This window comes from Geotrypetes seraphini, chromosome 7 (genome assembly GCF_902459505.1).
Source record: "Geotrypetes seraphini chromosome 7, aGeoSer1.1, whole genome shotgun sequence".
NCBI classification, from domain to species: Eukaryota; Metazoa; Chordata; class Amphibia; order Gymnophiona; family Dermophiidae; genus Geotrypetes; species Geotrypetes seraphini.
The window spans coordinates 94,031,315-94,059,262 of NC_047090.1; the positions used below are offsets into that span (position 1 = coordinate 94,031,315).

At 43.9% G+C, this 27,948-nt stretch overlaps 1 protein-coding gene across 2 annotated transcripts in view; it reads right to left on the reverse strand.

The window, feature by feature from the left end:
* Nucleotides 1–1,185: 1,185 nt before the first annotated feature.
* The window catches only part of LOC117363922 (putative N-acetylated-alpha-linked acidic dipeptidase), a 294,479-nt gene continuing 267,716 nt past the window's right edge, over nucleotides 1,186–27,948 (reverse strand). For both annotated transcript variants that reach the window (XM_033952501.1, XM_033952500.1), the window contains exon 18: nucleotides 1,186–3,613. In XM_033952501.1, coding sequence (XP_033808392.1) covers nucleotides 3,403–3,613 — 211 coding nt within the window. In that variant the 3' untranslated portion in view covers nucleotides 1,186–3,402. The remainder of the gene's footprint in view (nucleotides 3,614–27,948) is intronic.

Below are 27,948 nucleotides of genomic sequence, written 5' to 3' on the forward strand. Positions count from 1 at the left end.
CCATGGATAATTCTTCTGGGCGGCTTACAATCTAAAATCCGGAGCTACGAAACAATTTCAGATATACAGAAATTTAGGAAGTGATTTCAGAGGGAGCCAGGCCAGCGCGAGCAGCAGAATACATACAGCAGTTGTTTGCGCAGGTGAAGATTTTTAAGAGGTATTGGGGAGGGGATGGGGAGGGCGTGAGCATGGCATGGGGGGTGGAGAGGTGCCGGTGCCCCCCACTGAGCTGGTAATCCAGGGCAGTCTGACCCCTCCCCCCTTACTACGCCACTGGTCATGGGAGGGGCATGGGCAGGTAAGGGGGCATTCACAACAGAATGCGCACAGTCTTACCGAATAGCAGGGATCCACACACAATTTGCTCCTCAGGATCTATTACCTAGCCTAAGTCCTTGCATCCAAAGTCGAACCCAATCCGGTGCTCAAAGTTAAGATCATTCCAAAGCGACCCTTTATAGTATATTACCCCTCCCATATCTGACGGAAGTTCTCTCTCTTCCAACCCCCACATACCTTCAACGTGTTGAAGACAGTCTTGGCCCTGCAGTGCCAGCGGCAGATCTACAGAAAGGCTGCCCTGAAGCCTCCGCCAGGCCTTTCCCTCTTGACCAGCAGGGGAGGGAGGGAGGCAGAAAGTGGGCTGCATGCTAATGCATTAATTACTGAGTTAATTATGATTAGCATGCAGCCTTAATATTTATTTATTCAATTTTCTATACCATTCTCCCAAGGAGTCAGAACAGTTTACATAATATATTCCTGGTACTCAAGCATTGTCCCTATCATCCCAGTGGGTTCAACAATCTGTCTTATGCACCTGGGGCAATGGGGGATTAGGTGACTGCCCAAGGTCACAAGGAGCAAAACCCCAACCAGTGGCATAGTAAGGGGGAGGCATGGGGGGCAGTCTGCGCCCAGGCACCATCTTGGTGGGAGTGCCGGCACACTTCCTTCTCTCAGCCCCCCCCCCACTTCTTCCTCACCCCCACTACCATTCACATGCGCCCCATTCCCATACTTCTTTAATGTTCTCAGCATGAGCAGCAACCCCGACCTTCTGCTGGCAGCCAGTGTCGCTCTTCTTCCAACATCACTTCTGGGCCCGCACCTAGGAAGTGACATCAGAGGAACAGCTGACGCTGGCACGAGCAGCGGGTTGAGGTTGCTGCTTGTGCCGGGAACATTAAAAAGGTATGGGGGAAAGGATGGAGGCGGGGGCGGAGAAGAGGGCAGGGGTGGGCACCACACCTGACCACAACCTCAGGCTGCTGAGGACGTAGTTTTAACCACTGCACCACACGCTGGAAGTTTAACCAGTAGTTCTAAGAAACATGAAACCAGGAACTTGCCTGTTAAACCATAAAACTGGTGGAGGAATACTGGCTCTGATTACGTGACCGATTCCTCCACCAGCGTACAGAAACTTGCCCCTGAATGGACGCAACATATAAACTCAGCAGCTGTAAAGGCAACCTTTGCTGGCACGCGTTCTGGAAATGACTTTTGTTGTGAGACATTTGTCTGCTTTTCAGTTTCGTTGGTTCTGAACATTTTGTATCAACCTATTGCCTGATTCTCTTCTGGACCCTCTCATGCCATGGATCTTTGATGAATACAGGGGTTCTCATCCCAGTCCTCATCCCATAGTCATTCGTGCGCGAGACACCAGCGGGCCCGACAATCGAGCGTAGACAATTCGGCGCAAGACACCAGTGCGCCACGGGAAAACTTACTTTTAAGGAGCTCTGAAGCGAGGTGTGAGTGGGGAAGCCCCCACTTTACTTCATACTGTTCGCGCTTGCCGTTGGAGGGGGGGGGGGTGGGGAAGTTGGAGCCTTCCATTATAGAGAAAACGGAACTTTTCCAATTTTTTCGGGATATACTTATAAATGGCTGCTATCTCAGACCTGCCATCAATTTCATTTAATTTCTCCTCAGTCTGTTGAAGGGAGTCTTGTTTCTGTAAGACTAGCAGAAGGTGGGAGATCACTGGTAGCAGTGGAAAACGAATTTAGAAGCAGTAAGGCTTCAGGAGAAAAAAAGTTTTAAATGGATGTATTTCACAAGCAAAGAACACTGAGCACTTTATTTTTGAACTGGGACTTGGCTGCACTTAACAAGAAAAGTAATCCGGACAAAAGAAATTTCTGAGTGGTAAGACTACAATGGACTGTGAAAACTGAACCGTTGTGAGTAAATCAAGGACTAAAAAAACTTTTCCTGTTAGTCTTACAGAAACAAGACTCTCTTCAACAGATTGAGGAGAAATCAATGAAATTGATGACAGGTCTGAGATAGCAGCCATTTATAAGTATAGACAACACTTTAATTCGTTAATTTAGTTTGCACTTTTTTGATGTACTGATGTTATGTGTATTATGAATATTGTGAAATTTTAAATAAGTGGTGTTTAATAAATAATTGATTTAAATGGAATTAAGAGGGCATCTATATATTTATTTATGGTTTTCAGGATATCCACAGTGAATTATGTATGAAATCAATCTTATGCATATAGATCTGCATGCGCTACCTCCACTGCAATTTTCTCATTGTGGATAATGTGCGAACCACTGGCCAGGGCTTTCATCTGTTGCTTCTGCTTTTGACAGAGGGTTTTTCTTAGATCTCCAGCTCTAACAGAAATTTTGCATTCTCTTTAACCTTCTTTCTAAATCCATGTTTCTTTTCATCAAAGATCCCTAGAGAATAATATAGGTCCTGGACTTAGGACCCCTTTTACAAATCTTTGGTAGCAATTCTCTCACGGCAAATGCGCCAAAGCCCATAGGAATTGAAAGGGCTTCAGTGCATTTTCCATGGGGGAATCGCTACTGTGGCTTTGTAAAAGGAGCTTTTTAATATACTGAATGATTATATACTCTGCTATCCATAGGGCCAGCCTAACCATTAGACATGACTAAGCAATTGCCTATGGCAGTAAAGAGTAGCAGCAGTCAAAAAAAAATCCAGACAGTCACACACAAAAATTTTTGTCAATAGCTATTTTTACCTGCAGGGACAGTGCGTAGTTTTCAATAGCCTGTTTTCCTGGGTAAATGACTTTTAAAAATTGCTCCCATTTGTGAAATCTCAGCAGACGTTATCTCTACCTCCATTTGTGAAATCTTAGCAGACGTTATCTCTACCTCCATGAATTTCCACCAGATTAAGCTTTTCTTTAAATCTCCAATATTTTTCCAACAGGAAATCACAACAGAAGGTTAAACATTACATCAGGTGGCATTCTCATCTCCTGTTTCACGGCTGATTACTTTTTATTTTATTTTGCATGTTTTGTTCTTTATTTCCCATCTCAAAAGATATTGCATGCTACATGGCTATCATACATGCAACATGATTGTTATTGATCAACTGTGAGTGACATTTAGCAATCTACTTGTATAACCCACCAATGTCAGTGACCTCTTTCAGCGTGCTGGCTGCTGACAGGATAGTGAAGGTAATGATGGAAATCTCCTTTTTCACTTTCTTCCAGCTCTCAGTTTGGTTTGTTTGATTTTCTATATCGAAAAGGGCAGCCTCTAGTCCAGGGAAGCTTGATGAGGCATAAATATCATGCTGATTCGGAGCATAGATGACATGTCTGTTAGAGAAAATTCAGATAGTGTTTAGATATGACGGTGTTGAGGGAGGGGGGTGGGTCTGAAAGGGATAAAAGATGAAGAATTTAATAGCAGAACAAGAAGACAATGATTGACAAATATTATATTTGCCACATAGCATAAGCTTCTTTTCGTGTAAAAAACAAAACCCGGTACCGATCAACAGCAGATAAGTGGAAGACTTTTTCCTTTATCTTCAAATGCATACAGTTTAATATTTTAAATTGCACCAAGCAATGCTTTTATCTATCTGCAACATTACAGAGGTTTTTTGCCAGTGAGGTTATCGCCTAACCACCTTTAAACCACCATTGTGGTGGTGGGAGGGCCTCAGTCTGAGGCTTTTTCCTCTGTTTAATTGCCTTTTATGATTAAGCTTGCAAGGAGTTATAGACATCCATTACACGTCATTCTCACATATTTTGTGAAAGTGTTCATTTGATATATTAGGTTTTCACAGTACTTGAGTCTTTTTGCTTTTTTTTTTTTAACATTAATGATGTATGCTAAAGTTGCCATTAGGCAAGAAACAAAAAAGAAACTGCAGACTAATATGTACAAGATGCAGGCTATATTTATTTTTCCCAATGTTAAATACGGTAACTAATACCACCTTTTTACAAACCAAAAGACCCAACATGGTCCGTGTTTCGGAAAACACACCTTCTTCAGGGGTCCATGGTAAGTAAGGTAAACAACAAACCATAATTAAAATGGGTCGACGATTCTGCGCAAAATAGATATCCATTAGCCCATGGCCTAGGGTTACCAGATTTTACGTCAATAGAATCCAGACTCCTAGACCCACCCCCAGACCTGCCTAGTCCCACCCATCCCAGCTCCATTATGCCCCAGTTCCGCCCTCAGCTCTGCCTCAGCCCTGCCCCCGCTGACTGTTCGTCGGGCAGGAAGGCATCCACGCATGCGCAGATGCAACGTGATGACATCACGTGCATGTGCGTGTGTTAGTGAGCATGCGTATATGTGAGTATGCGCGCATGCGAGGATGGCCCCTCCCAATGCAATTTCTTTTCAAAACCCGGTACAAAATAAGTACCGGTCTAAAAAAATATGTAAACCGCATTGGTTGTAACCAGACAGAAAAGGCAGTATATCAAGTCCCATCTCATTTACAGGAGCACTTACCGCCTGTTTTGCAGATGGCAAGGGCTCCTGCACTATCCATGCAGTTAGTGTGCAGTAATGTAGATGCAGTAACTGGTTAGTGCAGAAATACCCACACTCTGCCTCTGATATACCCCCTCAGAAAAAGAAGAAAAATTATTTAGCACACACATTAAAAAACTATTGTGTGATGTGGTAGCATGTCCCATGCATTAGCAGCTAACATAGTTTAGTAAAAGGGCCTTTTTTCCATGTCAGAACTGTCCATGCCAAAACCTTAACCAAAACCTTAAATTTTAAAAAGGGCAAATACGATCACATGAGAGCCATGGTGAAAAAACGACTCAAGAAAAAGGTGGATAAACTTAAAACGGTAGACCAGGCATGGTCCCTCCTGAAAAATACTATCACAGAAGCACAAAATCTCCACATTCCGAGGATCTCCAAAGAGGGGAGAACAAAAGGTAAGGGAGAACCAGCATGGCTTACCAGACAGGTGAGGGAAGCCATAAAAGAAAAGAAGGACTCTTTCAAAAAATGGAAACACATGAAAACAACCGAAGCATGGAAAAAACATAAAGATGATCAGAAGAAATGTCACAAGGCGGTGAGGGATGCCAAAAAGGACTATGAGGAAAAAATAGCGCAAGAGGCCAAAAACTTCAAACCCTTCTTTAGATACGTGAAAGGGAAAAAACCCACAAAAGAGGCAGTGGGACCCCTGGACGACCAGGGAAGAAAAGGGTACATCAAAGAAGATAAACAAATTGCAGACAAACTAAATTCCTTCTTTGCGTCCGTCTTTACGGAGGAGGATACCGCAAAAATACCAGAAGCAGTGAAAGTGTTTAGTGGAGTAATAGAAGACAGCCTCACCACAGTTGAAGTGGAGTTGGACCAGATATACTACCAGATCGACAAACTTAAAAGAGACAAATCCCCTGGACCGGATGGAATTCACCCGAGAGTTTTAAAGGAATTGAAGGTTGAAATCGGAGAGCTATTGCAAAAACTTGCCAATCTGACAATCAGAACTGGACAGATACCAGAAGACTGGAAGATAGCGAACGTCACGCCAATTTTCAAAAAAGGATCGAGAGGGGAACCAGGCAACTACAGACCTGTGAGCCTTACGTCTGTCCCTGGAAAGATGGTTGAAGCACTGATCAAGGATAGCATAGTCCAGCACCTAGATACACACGACTTGATGAAACCCAGTCAACATGGGTTCAGGAAAGGGAAATCATGTTTAACGAATTTACTTCAATTTTTTGAGACCGTGAACAAGCAAATTGATAGTGGAATGCCGGTGGACATAATATATTTGGACTTCCAGAAGGCGTTCGACAAAGTTCCACATGAAAGATTTCTCAGGAAACTACAAAGCCATGGAATAGAGGGAGATATACACAGGTGGATAGGCAAATGGCTGGAAAACAGAAAGCAGAGAGTGGGCATAAATGGGAAGTTCTCAGACTGGGAGGAAAGTGACTAGTGGTGTGCCCCAGGGCTCGGTTCTTGGGCCGATCCTATTTAATATTTACATCAATGACCTGGAAGAAGGAGTATCCAGTGAGATCATTAAGTTTGCAGACGACACAAAGCTATGCCGGGCAATCAGATCGCAGGAGGATAGCGAGGAACTCCAGAGCGACTTGTATCAGTTAGAGAAATGGGCAGAGCAATGGCAGATGAAGTTCAACGTGGAGAAATGCAAAGTAATGCATTTAGGTAGTAAGAATAAGGAACACGAGTATAGAATGTCAGGCGCAACTCTGGGTAAGAGCGAACAAGAAAAGGACCTGGGTGTACTGATAGATAGGACCCTGAAGCCATCGGCACAATGCGCGGCAGCGGCAAAGAAAGCAAACAGAATGTTAGGCATGATAAAGAAAGGAATCACGAGTAGATCGGAGAAAGTCATAATGCCGCTTTATAGAGCAATGGTCAGACCACACTTGGAATACTGTGTCCAACATTGGTCTCCCAACCTAAAGAAGGATATAAAACTGCTGGAGAGGGTGCAGAGATGAGCAACGAAGCTAATAAGAGGTATGGAGAACTTGGAATATGAGGAACGACTCAAGAAACTGGGACTGTTCTCCCTTGAGAAGAGGAGGCTGCGAGGGGACATGATCGAGACGTTCAAAATGCTGAAAGGCATCGATAAAATAGAGCAGGAAAATAAATTATTTACATTGTCCAATGCGACACGGACAAGAGGACATGGTTTGAAGCTAAGGGGGGACAAGTCCAGGACAAATGTCAGGAAGTTCTGCTTTACGCAGCGAGTGGTAGACGCCTGGAATGCTCTCCCAAAGGAGGTTATTAAGGAATCCACTGTGCTGGGATTCAAAGGAAAATTAGATGCACATCTCCTTACGAGAGGCATAGAGGGATATGGGTGACTAAAACTACATCAGGTGTATACCTGACTGGGCCTCCGCGTGTGCGGATCGCCGGACTCGATGGACCATGGGTCTGATCCGGAGATGGCAGTTCTTATGTTCTTATGTTCTTATGTTATCTGGTTTCCAGAATCCTTACAAGTATATATTATCATTCCCCCGTGTCTCTGACTTTTTTTCTGCTTATTGCCTAGTTCTTTGGACTTTTCTTGTTCTTGTTTTGGACACCTCTCATTAGATCATATGACTGAGCTACAATCTGTGGCAGATGTGTTTTACTGATGAATCATTTGTTCAGCAGAGGTTTCTGGTACCAGTGGCATAGTAAGGGGGGAGGGCGGACCTCCCTGGGTACCAGCACCTCTCTGCGCCCCCCCCCCCATGCTGCGCATGCTCCCTCCCTTCCCCGCCCCTGTACCTATTTAAAATTTTCACCAGCGCAAGCAACTATTCTAGCCTCCCTATGAAATCACTTCTGGGTCATGGGGCCAGGAAGTGACATCAGAGGGAAAGCCAGCACGAGTAGCAGGTGGAGAAGCTGCTTATGCTGGTGAAGATTTAGAGGTATGGGGGTTGGAAAAGATGGCACAAGTGTGGCATGGAAGGATTGGGGGAGGGCACGGGAGTGACATGGAAGGAATGGGGGGCGGAGAAGATGGCACAGGGGAGACACCCCTGCCCCAGGTGCCTCCCACCCTCACTATGCCGATGTTACAGCCAAATTCCTGGAGGAAGAGTCTATAGTCCATAGTTTGCTGTTGAGACAGACATGGGGCAAGTCACTGCTTGCCCTGGATCGGTAGCTGCTATTTGGGTTTTGCCAGGATCTTGTGACTTGGATTGGGCTCTGTGAAGACGGAATACTGGGCTACATGGACCATTGGTCTAACCTAGTAAAGCTATTCTTATGTTCTTATGACATATAGAACTATGTTAGTATACTTCCCCCTCCGGATTGGTGGTTTCCGTATCTACGAATTCACTTATTTGCGGTTTTAAAACAAAAAATGCTTTTTCATTTTTCATGTTATTTTAAGCCCTGTAAGCCCCCCCTTAAGCCTTACCTGGTGGTCTAGTGGGTTTTTGGGGCAGGAGTGATCTTCCCACGCTCCTGCCCCATGCAGATCGCTTACAGGAAATGGCTGCCTTGAGCTCCCGTAGTCTCTCGAGCCATTTCCTGTGAGCGATCTGCATGGGGCAGGAGCGTGGGAAGATCGCTCCTGCCTGAAAACCCTCTAGACCAGTGTTCTTCAACCGCTGGTCCAAGGACTGGTGCTGGTCCACAGAAATTTCCTGCCGGTCCACAGGGCAGGCACGTGCATTGGGCTTGAGACAGTGTTCCTCAGCTACCGGTCCACAGTGCGATTGATGCAGTGTTATCTTCGGGCCGGCTTCCTTTTTCTCATTGCTGCTGTTCCTATGCGCGTCTTGCACCTGAACCTGAAGCCTTCTTTTTGACATCGCAACATCAGAGGGAAGACTTCCAGATTAGGCATGGGACATGCGAAGAGCCGCTGCCCGCATCTTTGTACACTGTATCAGTGAGGAAGAGGGAGCCTGCCCGAAGATAACACCGGGGGAGGCATAAAACAGCCAGGTGGGAGCAGGCCAGAATTTAAGGCACAGCATAGAGGGAGGGAGGCAACAAAGGTAGGGGGAAGACTTTATTTTTTAATTTATTGATTGAAAAGTGTCAATTTTGAGAATTTACATCTGCTGTCTGTATTTTGCACTGTTCAGGAAGAAATGCATTTGTTTCTTTTTTTCTTGGGTTGTACTGCATGTAGAGTCTTGAATCTTAGGGTTTGTTTGTATATATTAGTACTTTTAGTTTGTGGTCCCATATTTGCATGGGGTTATCTGTTTTCTGGTAGGAATGAATGTTGAGAAGCATACAGTGTGCTATTAACTAATAAGATTATATTGTGTGTGTGTTTATATGAAAAATGAATGGGAAAAATGGTGTTACAATTAGTACTATTATGGGGATGGGGTCTGGGGCGGAGATGGGTGGGGTCTGGCCCACAACTTAGCCCAATGTTCTTCAATTGCCGTCCTGCGGACTGCTGCCGGTCCACAAAATAATTATTTTATTTCCGCCGATCCATAGGTGTCAAAAGGTTGAAGAACAATGCTGTAGACTACTGTTCTTCAACTGCCGGTCCAGGAAATTTCTGCCGGTCCACGCAGGGCCGGCAAGATTAAAGTGACCGTGGGTCCCGTTTTCAGACCTCCTGTCCTGTTGTCCCGAAGCTGTGCTCAGGGACAACGGGACAGGCGATCATTTCCTGTCCCTACCTGCCGTGCAAAAAAAAAAAAGCCTCCCTCCTTCCTTTACCCGGTCTGCTGCTATCTTACTGCCCTGCTGCTGCTAAAGCTGACAGGAAGTCTTCTTTCTGACGTCAATTCTGACATCGGAGAGGACGTTCTGGGCCAGCCAATCGCTGCCTGGCTGCCCCAGAACGTCCTCTCCGACGTCAGAATTGACGTCGGAAACAAGACTTCATGTCGGCTTTAGCAGTAGCAGCAGCAGGGCGGTAAGATAGCAGCCGACCGGGTAAAGGAAGGAGGGAGGCTTTTTTTTTTGCACGGCAGGTAGGGACAGGAAATGATCGCCTGTCCCGTTGTCCCCGAGCACAGCTTCGAAAGGAAGGAGGGAGGCTTTTTTTTTTTTTTGCGCGGCAGGGAGGGAAGGAGGTAGGCAGGCAAGCAGGCTGGCTTTGGCCAGGGAGGGAGAGAGGTAGACAGGCAGGCAGGCTGGCTTCGGGGGCAGGGGGACGGGACAAAGTGTGGAAGGCAGTGAGAGGGACATAGGAAGGAGGTACTGGGGGCACTAAGGACATGGGAAGGAGGCACTGGGGGTACTAAAGACATGGGAAGGAAGCACTGGGGGCACTAAAGACAGGAAGGGGCACTAAGGACATGGGAAGGAGGCACCGGGGGCACTAAGAACATAGGAAGGAAAGAGGGAGGGAATAGAAAGGGACAATTCTTGGGCCTGAGTACAGAAAGAAAGAAATGAAAGAAAGGATACACAGACAGATGGAAACACAACCAGAGACTCATGAAATCACCAGACAGCAAAGATAGGAAAAATGATTTTATTTTCAATTTAGTGATCAAAACGAGTCAGTTTTGAGAATTTATATCTGCTGTCTATATTTTGCACTATATTTGTCTATTTTTTATAGTTATAGTTACTGAGGTGACCGAGCTCGCGGAGATGGTGCGGAAACGGGGTTTTTAAATTTTAGTCCTAGTAGCTTGCCGGTCCACAAAATAATTCTTTTATTTCTGCCGGTTCACGGGTGTAAAAAGGTTGAAAAACACTGCTCTACACTAGATAAGGCTTAAGGGGGGGCTTTCAAGGCTTAAAATAGCCAAGGGAAGCAGTGGTTAAAGGCAGAACCGACCCAAATATTATTTGTGGTTTTTTAATATTCGTGGGCTGGCTCTGCCCCCTAATCACCGCGAATATGGAGGGGGGAGTGTACTACTGACAGTAAACTCATTTACTTTGGCTATGGAGCAAAACTGGAAAGATTGCTCTAGCATGAATTTATCCTCCTTCACTGTAACTTTAAGGAGGTTGAAATTAAAAAAAAAGAAATGCAAGAAAAGTGACTGATATATCTGACCTTCCAATATTTTCTTAGTGGTAAAAGGCACCACTGGAATTATAAACTCTGCATGACCTCAGCATAGTGCTCTAAGATCACGCAGTTAGCTATAAACCTTGCCATGACACATTATTCTATTTAAAATCAATGGTACAAGCACATCGCAAGAGAATGTCATTTCAAAATATAAACTACATTATGACCTTATTTTGTCCTTCTATTTGTTTCGCACCATTACTTAGATTATGTGATATTAAACCCCTATAATTATTTTACAGTTTATCAGAAGAATCTCCGCTGTATGACCTGTGAGCCTGATTTCATAGATAGACTGGTCTGTAAATGAGTCAGTATGGAACAATATTTACATGACTGATCGTTTCTTTGCCCTGCATAAACTCATCATTCTCAATCAATTCAAAATTTCATGCTAAACAAGGCTGCAAGGTGCTTTATTGTGAGTACAATTGCTTGTTCTTATCAGTAGGAAACTGCTGCCTTAGAACCAGAAATAAAACAAAATCAATAAATAATTTTTTTCCATTCTTACTTTGATTATATTTCTCAGAAAATGTTAATGTTTAAAAATATGATAGCTCTCCCTAGTTCAACATATGAGTGGTATCGCAGGCTGGTGAGTCTGTTAGTGGCCACGGGCCGGAAGGGAGAAGATATGCAGCTTTACTTCATCTACCTTAAGCTGATCATGAGGTGTGCTTCTATCTGATCTCTCAGCAAAATCAAATATAACAGATCGCAATCTACCTAAAATGGAGAAGAAAAGCCTCAGAGGTGAACATCTATAACAGCATATGTAACACCACCCCATATGTGGACTCAGTATCAGGCACAAACAACCCTCCATATAACAGATCTAACTCACCATGTAATACAGGGGTCCTTTTATCAAGGCGCGCTAAAGATTAACATGCACTAAATGCTAAGACACCCATAGAATGGATGCCTTAGCGAGCACTAATCTTCAGCAGGCGCTAAATTGGTTAGTGCACCTTAATAAAAGGACCCCACAATGAGTGAATATAAATAATAAATCAGCATTTATGGCCCAACAGGGGCCTGTTTCATGTACTAGCTTCTTCAGGGGGATCCAAGTGCTGTGTCTTGAACAGAGTTTGTTACGTTTCATACTGCTTTTTACATGCTGAGTTAGATCAGTTATATGGAGGTTTTTTTTGTGCCTATGAAAGATATTGAGTTCACATATGGGGTGGTGTTACAAATGCTGTTATAGCTGTTCACCTCTGGACCTCTGAGGATTTTCCCCTCCATTTTAGGTAGATTGAGATCTGATTTGTGTGATTTTGCTTAGCAAGTCTCTGATCTCTTGTGTTTGAATCTATCTGATCTCTCAGCACAGCTGGCAGCTTAGCGATGGCCACAGACTGTGCTGCCAGCTGTAGATCTCTTTCTCATCCATTTCTGAATTCCCATTGCCCTCAACCCTGACAGGATGCATAAGGAAAGGAATGGTCAGCAGGAAAAAAAGGTGAAAGTATCTCTCTATAAGTCTCTGGTGAGAACTATGTGTAGTTCTGGAAACTGCACCTTCAAAAAGATATAAACAGCCATATGGGTTCTTTTCATTATCTGGTATGGATATCATCTCAGATTCACAAGTCACCCCTGATTATCCTCTACCAAAGACCAAACTTCCTCTAACTGCCTCAGTATGCTACAGTAAAAGCCCTCCTACTTTTCAAAGCCAAGGCATAAAACCTACTCCACTTCAGGAGGAGAACTCTAGAAACTTTCTCTTTCCAAACAAAACATAAAAAAGACAGGCATGTGCCTTTACTCAATTTTAGAGACCTCAACTGTTACCTTCTCAATGAGAAATTCCCTGCATTTGTCCTTTGTTCAACAAAGTCCTTCCTTTCACTTTTCTCAGCTCCCAGGATGTTTTTGAAGTGCTTCATCATGATAGCTGCACACCTTCACAATTAAAGCCATTTAAAATCTCTATTCCTGAACAACTGGCTTTCTGTGGCTCAGTAAGAGCCACAAGTCTTATCTCTAGAGAAAACAATTGCTATTTTGCAATCTCTAGGAATCTTTATCAACTTTATCAACACCTCAGCGGAGATGGAACGAGGCTACTTGCAAGCAACATCAAGAGAGAAATTGAGAAGTTTTTAAACTAGGAAGAAGGGGAAAGCCGACAGTTGACCAAGAGTCGATGGTTCGGGAACTGGTATACCCAGAGGATACCGTGCAGAAAGACAGCGGGGAAAACTCACCGGCTCATAGGCAAGATAGAAATCCTGATGCATTGAAAAGGAGGGAAGAATTTGCAAGAAAGTAACAGGCTGCAAACTCAAGTGTATGTACACAAATGCAAGAAGCCTAAGAAACAAGATGGGGAAATTAGAAGCTATGGCACAAGATAACCTTGACATCATTGGCATCACAGAAACATGGTGGAACGAGGAAAACACCTGGGACACTGTGCTACCGGGATACAAGCTATACCGCAGAGACATCAAAGAAAGAATTGAGTCTACCAGAGAGAACACGCTGGAAACGAAAAATAAGGTAGAGTCTCTATGGGCCAAAATTTCCAGGAAGAAAAGGAACGGAAACGAAGATCGGCATCTACTACCAACCCTCAGGGCAGTCCGAAGAAATTGATGGAGAGATGATGGACGAGATTAAAAGCAACTGCAATAGAGGCAATTATCCGGATATAGACTGGAACCTCGGCACCTCCAGCTATAGTAGAGAGACAAAGTTCATGGATGCTGTAGGCGATTGCTTCCTGGAACAACTTATCAAAGAAAATATGAGAGGAAATGCAATTCTGGACTTAATTCTAAATGGACTACGAGGACAAGCACAAGGTGTAAAAGTAGAAGGGACGCTGGGAAGCAGTGATCAATATGTGATCCACTTCAACCTGGACACAGGGGTAAAACATCGATCCAGAACGTCAGCCATGGCACTGAACTTCCGAAAAGGGAGTTATGAAGGGATGAGCCTCATGGTAGGGAAGAAGATTAATTAGAGGGAAATCAAGGAACTGAAAGGAGCTATAGCTGAACTGCTTCAACTAATAGCCAATCTGTGGATCAAATCGGGAAGGATTCTGGAAGACTGGAAAGTGGTGAATGGTACGCCGATCTTCAAGAAAGGTTCGAGGGGAGATCCGGGAAACTACAGACTGGTGAGTCTGACCTCAGTACCGGAAAAGATGGTAGAGGCACTGATAAAGGACTGCATCATTGATCACCTTGACAGACACAATCTGATGAGGATCAGCCAGCACGGCTTCAGCAAAGGGAGATCTTGCTTGACGAACTTGCTGCACTTCTTCGAGGGAGTAAACAGGTAGATAGACAAGGGCGAGCTGGTCAACATTGTATATCTGGATTTTCAGAAGGCATTCAACAAGGTCCCGCATGAACGACTACTTCAAAAAATTGTGAGCCATGGAATCAAAACTGGTTGGCGGATAGGAAACAGAGAGTGGGGTAAATGGACAATACTCGGACTGGAAAAGCGTCATGAGTAGAGTGCCGCAGGGTTCGGTGTTTGGACCCGTGCTCTTCAACATATTTATAAATGACCTGGAAATTAGTACGACGAATGAGATGATTAAATTTGCAGATGATACGAAGTTATTCAGAGAAGTGAAGACGCAGGAGGATTGCGAAGACCTGCAACATGACATAACCACGCTTGAGAAATGGGCCACGACATGGCAAATGAGGTTTAATGTGGATAATTGTAAGGTGAAGTATGTCAGTAATAAAAATCTTATTCACGAATACAGGATGTCTGGGGCAGTACTTGGAGAGACCCCCCAGGAAAGACTTGGGAGTACTGGTCGACAAGTTGATGAGGTCGCCCATGCAATGCTCGGCAGCAGTGAAAAGGGTGAACAGAATGCTGAGAATGATTAAGAAGGGGATCACGAACAGATCAGAGAAGGTTATCATGTCACTGTACCGAGCCATGGTACGCCCTCACCTGGAATACTGCATCCAGCACTGCATACAGAAGGACACGGTACTACTCGAAAGGGTCCAGAAAAGAGCGACTAAAATGGTTAAGGGGCTGGAGGAGTTGCCATACAGTGAGAGATTAGAGAAACTGGGCCTCTTCTCCCTTGAAAAGAGGAGACTGAGAAGGGACATGATAGAAACATTCAAGATAATGAAGGGAATAGACTTAGTAGATAGAGACAGGTTGTTCACCCTCTCCAAGGTAGAGAAAACGAGAGGGCAATCTCTAAAGTTAAAAGAGGATCGATTCCATATAAACGTAAGGAAGTTCTTCTTCACCCAGAGAGTGGTGGAAAACTGGAATGCTCTTCCGGATTCAAGGATTCAAGATAAAGTTAGACAAGTTCCTGTTGAACCAGAACATGCGCAGGTAAAGCTTGTCTCAGTTAGGACACTAGTCTTTGACCAATGGGCCACTGCGTGAGTGGACTGCTGGGCATGATGGACCACTGGTCTGACCCAGTAGCAGCAATTCTTATGTTCTTAAACTTTTCAATCAACATAATTTCCTTTATAGGAAGGGTCTTGGACACTAATACAGGGCATATGTTCAAGAGGACAGGATCTGAACAATCGTGGCCAATGCTAATACTACATAATCAGTGACCAAAGGGATGGCCAGTTATACGGACAGATACGGGGGCACATTGCTGCAACTGTTCGCATCATCCCCTTAGCTAGTCTAAAAATGTGACTTCCTCAATGGGATCTCAAATTCCAGTGGAATCAACACTCCTGACCTCTTTCCTCCACACTATACCCAAGTTGCCAACAGGTTCACTTCTGCTGCAAAGCAGCCAGATCTGGGACTTTGTGATAGCCAACCTCTTCCAGATACAAGCTACTTACTGTATATACTGTATGTGGACCACAAAATCAATTAGCCAGCAAACTCAGCAGGATGCTTCATCCTCAAGAATAGTACCTCAGTGCAACTGTTCTAAGTTCCCTTGTTCATGACTGGGGAATACTACCAGATCTTGTCACTCGAGTATATAAACTATCGTTCCCCTCTTTTAGAAGAATTAAATCTGTTGGGAAGTTTAGCCAATCCCTTGCGTTCAAATGGGTAGATTGATAGGTCAGCTACAACAATTCCGTAAAGCCCTAAAAACTTTGTTGTTTACATAGTAACATAGTAGATGACGGCAGATAAAGACCCGAATGGTCCATCCAGTCTGCCCAACCTGATTCAATTTAAATTTTTTAATTTTTTCTTCTTAGCTATTTCTGGGCAAGAATCCAAAGCTTTACCCGGTACTGTGCTTGGGTTCCAACTGCCAAAATCTCTGTTAAGACTTACTCCAGCCCATCTACACCCTCCCAGCCATTGAAGCCCTCCCCTGCCCATCCTCCACCAAACGGCCATACACAGACACAGACCATGCAAGTCTGCCCAGTAACTGGCCTAGTTCAATATTTAATATTATTTTCTGATTCTAAATCTTCTGTGTTCATCCCACGCTTCTTTGAACTCAGTCACAGTTTTACTCTCCACCACCTCTCTCGGGAGCACATTCCAGGCATCCACTACCCTCTCCGTAAAGTAGAATTTCCTAACATTGCCCCTGAATCTACCACCCCTCAACCTCAAATTATGTCCTCTGGTTTTACCATTTTCCTTTCTCTGGAAAAGATTTTGTTCTACGTTAATACCCTTCAAGTATTTGAACGTCTGAATCATATCTCCCCTGTCTCTCCTTTCCTCTAGTCTAGGGTATACATATTCAGGGCTTACACAATATCTTAATGATTTACCTACTGAAGTGATGAATTGACAGCATTTTCACATTTACTTACTTTCTCAGGCTCGCATTCTTTTATGCATTCTGATCTAATTATTTGTGAACTGAGTCGAAGACTAAACTACACTAGACTAGACTAGAAAAGAGAATACAAAGTTTCCCCTCTGTCTCATTCGTTCTGTCTACTCCCCCCCCCCATGTCTCGTACCAGATGTACTAGCAATTCCATCAACTTAAGTTTCAGTGGCATAGCTACATGGGGTCTTGAGAGTCTGTCCCCTTTCCCCCCCTCCAAACACACACACTTTGAGCTCAGGCCCCCTACAAACCTGTAGCATCTGTTAAAAGGCTGATGTGGATGCTGAATCTCTGGTAGCCAAAGAGATTAGCTGCCCGAACCACTCTCCTCCTCATGTTCTAGCAGTACAGAGGAAATCAGTGACATGCTCCCAGCTGCCGATGTTGGAACTCCTCATACATGTTCAATTCATGCACAAACTGAGCATGCACAAGAAGAATGAGGGGGGGGGGGGCAACAACTCAAGCAGCTAATTTCTTTGGTTGGCAGAGCTTCAGCATCCCTGCCAGCAAAAGGTAATATTTTTAACACAGGGAGATGAGGGAGGAAATGTGCCACCCCCCTCCCCACCAGTTTACTCCTCAGCCCCTCCCCCCAAAATGGAGGTCTGGCTATGCCCCTGCTGTGCTTTACATTTATCTACCAATTCCACTCACATCCTGGGTGCCATGAAATTGAGCTCTTGGATGGATAATTGCTGAGTGCCAAGGGCTTTGTACCATAGGACTGCAAAATTGCAAAATAGTATCTCAGCTTTGTACTAGTAAGGTTTGAGGTACATTTCTTTTGCTGGTAACATTGTTAGCATTTCATTTTTAGGAGGGAGGGGTGGGGATGGTTTGTTTATTTGGTTTTTTGCCAGTATACAATTCACTGAATGAAAAAAAAAAAATGTTCTTTTTCAGAGCATAAAAACAGTTTTCGTAGTATATACTTAAGCAGAAGAAGAAGAAGAAAAAAAAAAACTTTAGGTAATTTGCAGCACCAACAGGAGCCCGAAAGGAAAGAACAGATTACATTGTGATCATTTGCTATAGTGACTCACTGCTTATAAAAATGCATGAATTCTTGATTTGCTATTCAGGGCAGTGATATTCATGGTTACACGTTTAGAACATATTCTGTTCACCTGATACAAAAGACTTTTAGTCTGAGTATTTTTCTTCCCTGTATCATTAGCACAATAGGTCAAAACTACCTCTAGCATAAGAACATAAGCAATGCCTCCACTGGGTCAGACCTGAGGTCCATCGTGCCCAGCAGTCTGCTCACGCGGCAGCCCAACAGATCCAGGACCTGTGCAGTAATCCTCTATCTATACCCCTGTATCCCTTTTTCCAGCAGGAAATTGTCCAATCCTTTCTTGAACCCCAGTACCATACTTTGCCCTATTACGCCCTCTGGAAGCGCATTCCAGGTGTCCACCACACGTTGGGTAAAGAAAAACTTCCTAGCATTCGTTTTGAATCTGTCCCCTTTCAACTTTTCCGAATGCCCTCTTGTTCTCTTATTTTTCGAAAGTTTGAAGAATCTGTCCCTCTCTACTCTCTCTATGCCCTTCATGATCTTGTAAGTCTCTATCATATCCCCTCTAAGTCTCCTCTTCTCCAGGGAAAAGAGTCCCAGTTTCTCCAATCTCTCTGCATATGAAAGGTTTTCCATACCTTTTATCAGACGTGTCGCTCTCCTCTGAACCCTCTCGAGTAACGCCATATCCTTCTTAAGGTACGGCGACCAATATTGGATGCAGTACTCCAGATGCGGACGCACCATCGCCCGATACAATGGCAGGATAACTTCTTTCATTCTGGTTGTAATACCCTTCTTGATTATACCTAGCATTCTATTCGCTTTCTTTGTGGCCGCTGCGCACTGTGCCGTCGGCTTCATTGTCATGTCCACCATTACCCCCAAGTCCCTTTCTTGGGTACTCTCCTTCAATAACATCCCTCCCATCGTATAGCTGTACCTCGGGTTTCTGCTTCCCACATGTAGTACTTTACATTTCTCAAGGTTGAACTTCATCTGCCATCTCGTTGCCCATTCCCCTAGTTTGTTCAAGTCCCTTTGCAGAAACAATTAAAACCTCAATACCTATGTTGTATCTCCCAGCCTCACTTTTTTTAATGGGAGGTCAATAGGAAGGTCAAAAGTTACTAGCATTTGATTAAGGGTCTCTTTTACAAAGCCACGGTAGCCATAGGAATTGGATGGGCTTCGGTGCATTTCCCGCAGCAGGATTACTGTTGCAGCTTTGTAAAAGGGGCCCTTAATTTCAAACGGGTATGTTTAAAAATATATATATATACTTTTGAGTTATAAATAAAACAGATTCTTGGGATGGTGCTTGATTGGAGCTGAGATGAATTCTGGTACCTAGAAAGGGTGCTCTGATTTAAGCTTGGCTCTGAAGATGTTGCATGCAATGTTGTGGGTTTTTTTTGTTTTTGTTTTTTTAGTTAAACTAAATTGCTACAATTCTGCATATCCTTAATTTCATTTCAACTATTTATAGTCACTTGAAATTAATTTTAGAAATACACTTCTTCCTCCGTATTCGAGGTTTCAGCAATTGCGGCTTCGATTATTCACGGTTTTTAGCTTGCTGGCTCCTCCCCCCAAATTACATCAGCTTGCATTGAGAAATCGTTGATTCCCAGCACTTTCTTCACTGTGTTTTGCCTCTCCTTCAGGGACAGGCCAGGTCTCCCACCATGTTATTTGCGGTTTTACCATATTCAAGATGGTTTTTAACAGAAAACAGCGAATAAAATATGAAAAAGTTATTCACGGTTTTTCTGTATTTGCGGTTCTATTAATCCCCTATCACAGCGAATACGGAGGGAGAAGTGTATGTCAGAATAGTCTTTATAAAAGTGGTATACTAATTTAATAATCTCCATAACTTATGGAAAAATAATGTTATTACATATATTCAGACTCAGTGGTGTAATAAGGGGGGAGGGGGTGGAGGCAGATCGCCCAAGCTGCCATCTTGCTAGGGGTTACTGGCATCTATCCTCCTTCCCGCTCCCCTAGTCCTTTCCTGGTCCTCCTCTGCTGCGTGCCTTCCCTTCCTCCCCCATACCTCTAACTCTTCACCGGCGCAAGCAGAAGCTCCAGCCTGCTGCTTATGCTGGCTTCACCTCTCCCTCTGAAGTTACTTCCTAGTCGCGGAACCAGGAAGTGATGTCAGAGGGAGAGCCCAGGCTGGCGTGGGCATCTGGTTGGAGATGCTGTTCGTGCTGGTGAAGTTAAAGAGGTTTGGGGGAAGGAAAGGGGCACATGTGCATGCACAGGGAAGGAGCGGGGTAGAGAAGATGGTGTGGGAAGGCACCACCACCCTCCCAACCTCGTTACGCCACTGCTCAGACTATACTATACACCTTTAGTACTATAGTTCTGTTAACTGTACTTGTTCTACATTTTTATAAGGGAGGTCAAGATTGCCTTAGCAACCATTTAATTTTACTCAGTATGCAGCTTTCCTGGACATTTTTAAATATTGCCTAGCAACCTTCAAATGCTTCCCTACCACACTCATCCTTTCAGCTCTGCTTTCTGCTCTTTTTAGTCCTCTCTAACCCTTCGTCTGTACCAAAAAGAACTAGTTCTAAACTTTTCTTTCATCAACTCCTAACTCCTGTATATTACCTACTTGGTATTCAAAAGGTTTAATTCAAGACTACCTCTATTTCAGGAAGCAGGCGAAAGCTTGCCTCTTTTCCCAAGCCTTTAATACGTAGGGTGACTATCGTACACTCATTCTACACAAGGACTAGCTTGCTACACTCATTGTAGCTTAAACAAGATATAAGGAACTAATCTAACAGTAATAATAATACTTTTTAATAATATTTTATTTATAGACAGCTACAACCAAGAAGTTCAGAATGGTTTACAATAAGAGCAACCATGAAACTGATGAAGAAATGACGGACGAGATTAAACGCAACTGCAAGGGAGGCAACGCAGTTATCATGGCGACTTCAATTATCTGGAGATAGACTGGAGCCGAGGCACCTTTGGCTGCAGTAGGGATATTGTAGGTGATTGCTACAATGGATATTGTAGGTGATTGCTTCCTAGAACAACTTGTCAAGGAAAATACAAGAGGAAATGCAATTCTGGACTTAATTCTGAATGGACTACGAGGACCAGAATAAGGTGTAGAAGTAGAAGTGACGCTGGGAAGCAGTGATCACAATATGATCCACTTCAACCTGGACACAGTGGCAAAACATCAATCCAGAATGATGGCCATGGCACTGAACTTCCGAAAAGGAATTTACAAAAGGATGAACATAAGAAAATAAGAATTGCCGCTGCTGGGTCAGACCAGTGGTCCATCATTCCCAGCAGTCCTCTCACATGGCAACCCTCTGGTCAAAGACCATCACACTAACTCAGATTAGCCCTACCTGCGTACGTTCCGGTTCAGCAGGAACTTGTCTAATTTTGTCTTGAATCCCTGGAGGGTGTTTTCCCCTATGACAGACTCCGAAAGAGCATTCCAGTTTTCCACCACTCTCTAGGTGAAGAAGAACTTCCTTATGTTCATACGGAATCTATCCCCTTTCAATTTTAGAGAGTGCCCTCTCGTTCTCCCTACCTTGGAGAGAGTGAACAACCTGTCCTTATCTACTAAGTCTATTCCCTTCAGCACCTTGAATGTTCTGATCATGTCCCCTCTCAATCTCCTCTGCTCGAGGGAGAAGAGGCCCAGTTTCTCTAATCTCTCACTGTAATCTAATCACTCCTCCAGCCCCTTAACCATCTTAGTTGCTCTTCTCTGGACGCTTTAGAATAGTACTGTGTCCTTCTTCATATGTCCAACTCATGGTGGGGAAGAAGATTAAGAAGAGGATAAGCACTATAAAAATGCTAGAGCAAGCAAAGTCCTTTTTTAAGGACACAGTCACCGAGGCGCAAAATCTATATATACCATGTATCAACAAGGGATCCAAGAGGAAAAAGAACAAGGAACCGGCGTGGCTCACTGTAGTGGTGAAGGAAGCAATCAGAGATAAGAAGACTTCGTTTAAGAAATGTAAAAGGTCAAAAATGGACAAAAACTGGAAAAAGCACAAACATCAAAACAGGTGCCATAAGGCGGTAAGAGGGGCCAAAAGGGACTACGAGGAAAATATTGACAGTGGTCTATCGCGGCCAGCAGTCCGCTCCCACGGCAGCCCCTAGGTCAAAGACCAGTGCCCTAACCAAGTCTAGCCTTACCTGCATACGTTCTGGTTCAGCAGGAACTTGTCTAACTTTATCTTCAATCCCTGGAGGGTGTTTTTCCCCTATAACAGCCTCCAGAAGAGCATTCCAGTTTTCTACCACTCTTTCGGTGAAGAAGAACTTTCTTACATTTCTACGGAATCTATCCCCTTTTAAGTTTAGAGAGTGCCCTCTCGTTTTCTCTACCTAGAGAGGGTGAACAACCTGTTTTTATCTATTAAGTCTATTCCCTTCATTATCTTGAATGTTTCGATCATATCCCCTCTCAGTCTCCTTTTTTCAAGAGAGAAGAGGCCCAGTTTCTCTAATCTCTCACTGTACGGCAATTCCTAAAGCCCCTTAACCCTTTTAGTCGTTCTTCTCTGGACCCTTTCAAGTAGTGCTGCGACCTTCTTCATGTACGGTGACCAGTGCTGGATGCAATATTCCAGGTGGGGGCGTACCATGGCCCGGTACAGTGGCATTATAACCTTCTCCGATCTGTTTGTGATCCCTTTCTTGATCATTCCTAGCATTCTGTTCGCCCTTTTTGTCACCACCATGCACCATGCATTTTTGTCACCACCACCATGTGCGGACGGCTTCATTGACTTGTAAACCAGTACTCCTAAGTCTCTTTCCTGGGGGGGGTCTCTCCGAGTACTGCACTAGACATCCTGTATTCGTGTATAAGATTTTTGTTACCGACATGCATCACCTTACACTTAGAAGCTATTTAACAGCATGAAACAGCATGTAACATCTTTATTCTTGCAGCCTTCATCATGTAACAGCATGTAACTGTTTGTTATATCCCTACAGCATTCTTAAGCATTTGTTATATCCCTACAGCATTCTTAAGCATTTGTACCAATCCTCAGCAATTATATAACAGCACGTAACAGCTTTTCCAGCTTGTAACAACCCTGCTGTTCCTTCTGCCTTCTTCAGCCTTGCAATTCCTTTCAACCCAATCAAGCCCGTACAAAAAAAAAAAAAAAGCCCATCAAGCGTGCCAATATGGCCTGGCCAAACCCTCTCCAATGTGCTACACTGCTCATACTTTATCTCATCACCATCAGGATCTGCACAGCCGACCCAATATACTCCACTCACATCCCAGTCCACTACTCCTCATACCGCACGGTAAAATCCAAACTTCATACACCCACACTCCACTCTCCACATGACTTCCCAAACATAAGCCCACCCCCCAATCCCCCACCACCCCACAGACCAACCAAACCTTGCTTAAAAAAACAAAGATCACTGAAAAAACTAGCTTACTCCCACTACTCTCCAATCGACCCCACCAACTACCAGAACCTTCAAGGTTTCTACCTAAACATAAGATCGATGAGAAATAAATCCATTCTTATTAAAGACTGGCTCACCGAAACCAATCCCGACTTCGTTCTACTCACCGAAACCTGGCTGCTATCAGACACAGATATCATTATCAAAGACTGTCTTCCCCCAGGCTTCAAGATTTTGTCCCTAGCCAGAACCTGGGGAAGAGGAGGCGGACTAGCAATAATCTTCAAAGACCACCTAAATTGCACCACACTCAACACCAAATCCCCCCCCCCAATCTAGAAATGCTAGCCGCCTCCCTAAGCTCAAAATCCTTAGCCTCCTCCCTAACAATCACACTGTGTTACATCCCTCCAAAAAAATGGACCCTAGCCAAGGAGGACTTCGCCGAATTTCTACTTTCCAACTCTTTAGCAAGAACTTACAACCTTCTATGTGGAGACATCAACATTCACCTAGAGCAAACAGACCTTCCAGACATATCCGACTTTTGGTTACTAATCTCGCAACTAGGCTACTTCAAGCCCCCGCCCATCACAACCCACCAAAGAGGCCATCAGTTAGACCTAGTGACATTCTCCGCCAAAGAACCATCCACCCCTAAATTTTACTGGAAACATGACATCTGGACAGACTCCCTATGGTCCGACCACAAACTATGCCACTTCTCCATCCAATGCAGCCACTAAAAACAGAATATACCACCCAGCTGAATTCTGGCCCCTCTACGAATCTCTCTCAAAACAAAATGAAGAAACGGACCAAATCATGATCTCTTGGATCAAAGACAGCACAAATATCTTAGACATAATTGATCACCTATATAAATTTGATAGAAATGGGACTGTAGAAATTTCCTAGAGAATCTAAATTATCCATCATCCTTTACAAAATTTCATGATCTACCAAGTCAAAAGCATTTCATATATCAAATTGGAGAATCAAAGTGCTTTTATTTTCCAAATCACTAATAATAAAACCCTAAGCGCGCATGCGCACTCCTACCTGCATGATCCATGATCCGTAGCTCCGTGGACAGCAGAGAAATTGTAAAGTGTGTGGCGCGTGCGCACGTTCAGAGTGTGCACGCATGACAATTTGCTACGAGTGGCGGTTAATTTTTCCAGCAGCGGTTACTGTGTGCTGGTTGCCCTTTCCAACACAATGCGTGATTTAAAAAAAAAAAAAAAAGTAGGTGGGAGAAGGGGCACGATAATTGATAGACTGACATAAATAGAGACACACACACTGAAAGACAGGTAGGTGGGAATGAAAGACATACAGAGGAGGACAGGGGGCCAGGGAGAGAGACTGAAAGAAAAAAAACAAAAACCAGACAGCAGACAAGGAGAGAAAGACACACAGAAAAAAAACAAGACTGACATACAGCAGCCAAGGAGAGAGATAGCAAAAAAAGAAAGACAGACAGACAGCGGTCAAGGAGATAGAGAAAAAGAAAGAAAGAAAGACAGACACACACATCTATTCTAGTATCCGATAATGTAACGGGCTTAAAGACTAGTTAGAGAATAGATATTTAAAATGTAAAGCTAACTATCCTCTTCATAACCTCTAATTTCTTATTATGTCCTTCCCTCATTTATTGAATTACCTGTAAACCGTGTCGAGCTCTATCTTTATGGAGACGATGCGGTATACAAACTTAAGGTTTAGTTTAGTTTAGATATAATCTAATACCCTAATACCGTAAGGATAACCATTTCAGTACTACAAAGGGCGACAGGCATGACAAAGGAAAGGGGCAGGGTGGTATGGAAGGGTAGTGCTGATAGAATTGATGTACAGAGAAAGGGGAGAGACATAAGGGGGAAGGATTTTGGAGGGAAAGAAAGGGGCAGATGCTGATTGAAGGGCGGATGGCGAGAGAAAGGGCAGACATTGGATGGTAGTGGGGAGCCTATGCTGGATGGAAGTGCAGATGGGAGAGATAAGGGAGAAAATGCAGGAAGGAAATTGGAAGAGAGAAAGAGGGTAGCAGACGCTGGATGGAAGTGGACAGAGAGAGGAGACGGTACTAGATGGAAGTGTTGGAGAAAGAGGGTACATGATGGAAGAAGGGGATAAATAAAAGGAGGGCACATGATGGGAAGAAAAGGATTGAGTTAGGGAAACACTGGAGGGGTGAGGGAAAGAGGTGGCAAGATTTAGGTAGACAGTAAAAAAGGACATTGATGAGAGGGTAATAAGAACGTAATCTAAACAGATGCAGAAAATAAATTGTAAAGGAAATTGAGGGCAATAAGGGAAAGGGATTGCAGAGGAGAGGTGTGGGAGAGGGAAGGAGAGGAGAAAGATGCCAGACCAATGGGGGTGAAAGGAGAGATGGAAGGGGGAGGCATACAGTTTCTGGAAGGGGCATAGAAGGAGAGAAGATGCCATATAGGGGAAGAGAGACGGCAGACAGTGGATGGAAGGAAGAGAGTTACAAGAAGATGAGGAAAGCAGAAACCACAGAAGACAAAGGTAGAAAAAATTTTTCTATTTATTTATTGCTTTAGGAGACATGTATCACTGTTTCTGTGGTGCACTGTATGCAGAGTCCAGCTTCTTACTGGTTCAATTTAATCTTTGTCTATGTATTTTTATTTTATCCCCCCTTTTACAAAACTGTGGAGCGTTTTTTAGCACCAGCTGTGGTGGTAGCAGCTCTGATGCTCAGAATTCTATGAGCGTCAGAGCTGTTATCACCGTTGCTAAAATCCACACTACAGTTTTGTAAAAGAGGGAGGGGTTAGTTTATGATTACATATTCTATACTAGGCGAAGGTGTTTTCTGTGTGTTCGAAAGACATGGTTTTTTGTTAGGCTTGACTGCAGGATTGAACTGTACTAGTCTGGCTTGTTTAGTTTTACAATGGGTGTATTGATGTTGTACTGCTCACTGCAGTATGTAAGATGCTGCCTTTTCCTAGGTACTCGTGTGTGACATGTGGCTTGTTACTAAAAATCATGTTTTTCGTAAAGATGGGGGGGCGTCAAAAAATGATGGGCCCCTGGTGTCACATATGCTAGGTACGCCACTGTACTAGTGAGCTCATTGTAATGCATTAGCATAGGACAGCTGCTATGATGATTGGTAGCAGTCATGGAGAATCCTTTTGTGCATCAGCAGGGCAGCTTTCCACGCCAGTAAGAGTGCTTTAATGACTCTTACTGCCACAGAAAGCTTTTGAGCATCGGAGCCTTATAAATCTGAACATTGTTAATTAATGTGATAAAGCAATAGGAACAGGAAAAACTAACCTTAGGCTACAAGACACAGAAAAGGTTGGTTAAAAAGAAGGAACCAGTATTGCCCTTGTGTAAGTCTCTAGAGCAGTGTGCCGTGGCAGATTCCAGGTGTGCTGCGAAACGCCGGTGAGGTGCAGAGGCAATGGCGCTGGCAGACTGCTTACAGGACATGCTTCTTGCAGCGAGAGGCACATCCTGTAGGCTGTCAGCCAGTAGCAGCACCTCTCCTCCTCGTTGGCGTCTCTCCTTCACTCCCCGTATCTCTCCTCCGTTAGTAACCCCTACCAGCGTAGAAATAGGCTCAGAACCACAGCTGGAGGGCCTCTGCGCATGCATGGACATCGAAGTGATGACATCACACAAGTGCATGACATCATCGTGTTGACATCAGCACACTTCCAGATGCCCACTGAGTTTAATGTGCCACGGCGTCAAAAAGTTTGCGGGCCACTGCTCTAGAGTTTCTTCTTGAGCTCTGAGTAGTTTTTGAGATTCTCTCTTTGCAAGGACATTTGAGAGAGTATGAGCAAGGAAAAAGAAAAACATTGCTCCGGTCTGTTCTTCTGTGAACCAACAGATAAAAGCTAAAAGTGGGAACTACAGCTGAGTCAGGCAATTAACTAGACTCCACAGAGAAGCATAATACAGTATCTCCTATTCTTTGCAGCTTCTTCTCAGTTACTTGTCACAGGCTGAGTCACCAGTTGGATATGTCTTCAAATACTGTCAAGCCATGGCGTACTTCCAGATACATCATGGAGTAGGAAATGAAAGGGAATTGCTGATGTTTTCTGTCAACATTTACTGGGAAAATGAATACAGTATTTGCTTTTTTTGATTTGGGCTCCATTTACTAAACCGCATTAGAGCTTTTTACTGCAAGCTGGCGAGGTAAATGTTCCAATGCTCATTCAATTCCTATAAGCTAATTGCTTGTTATTGGTGCCGATTAAGCTTTTTAAATTAGTTATGTGCCTAGATCAATTAAGCGCGCCAATCTAGACACCTAACTTTAGGTATCATGTATAGATTCAGGGCCAAAATACCAGAGCAAAGAAATGTGCTTTCAACTGTTTTCTGAATTGTGTTATTGAACTCATGCTTTCAGCGGGAGACTCACACCTTCCCATCAACGGGCTGGGATCTCCCGCTCAGTTGCCCCCAGGTGCTGCAGCAGCAGGAAATGACCCTTTTATAAAAGCTTTCCCTGCTGCTATAGCACCTCCTATTCCCTCCAGCCACCAATCGGCTAGGCCAGAGGCAGAGAAATGGGTGGAGCAGGACAGGCTAGGGGCTGACACTGAATCTCCTGCTGAGTGGGTTGGCCTCCTTGGCAGTTCTGCTGTTATGCAAGCACTGTAATGGTTATCACACTAGTGTGTTAACTGCGGATGCTAATTCATACACTAACTGCTTTGTGCACTTATGTAAAATGCCCCAAAATTTCAGTTACATGGAGAGAATATCAATGTTATGAAAACATATGCTTTCTCTTAGCTGTAGGCCTTAGACACTAGAATATACTGTATGT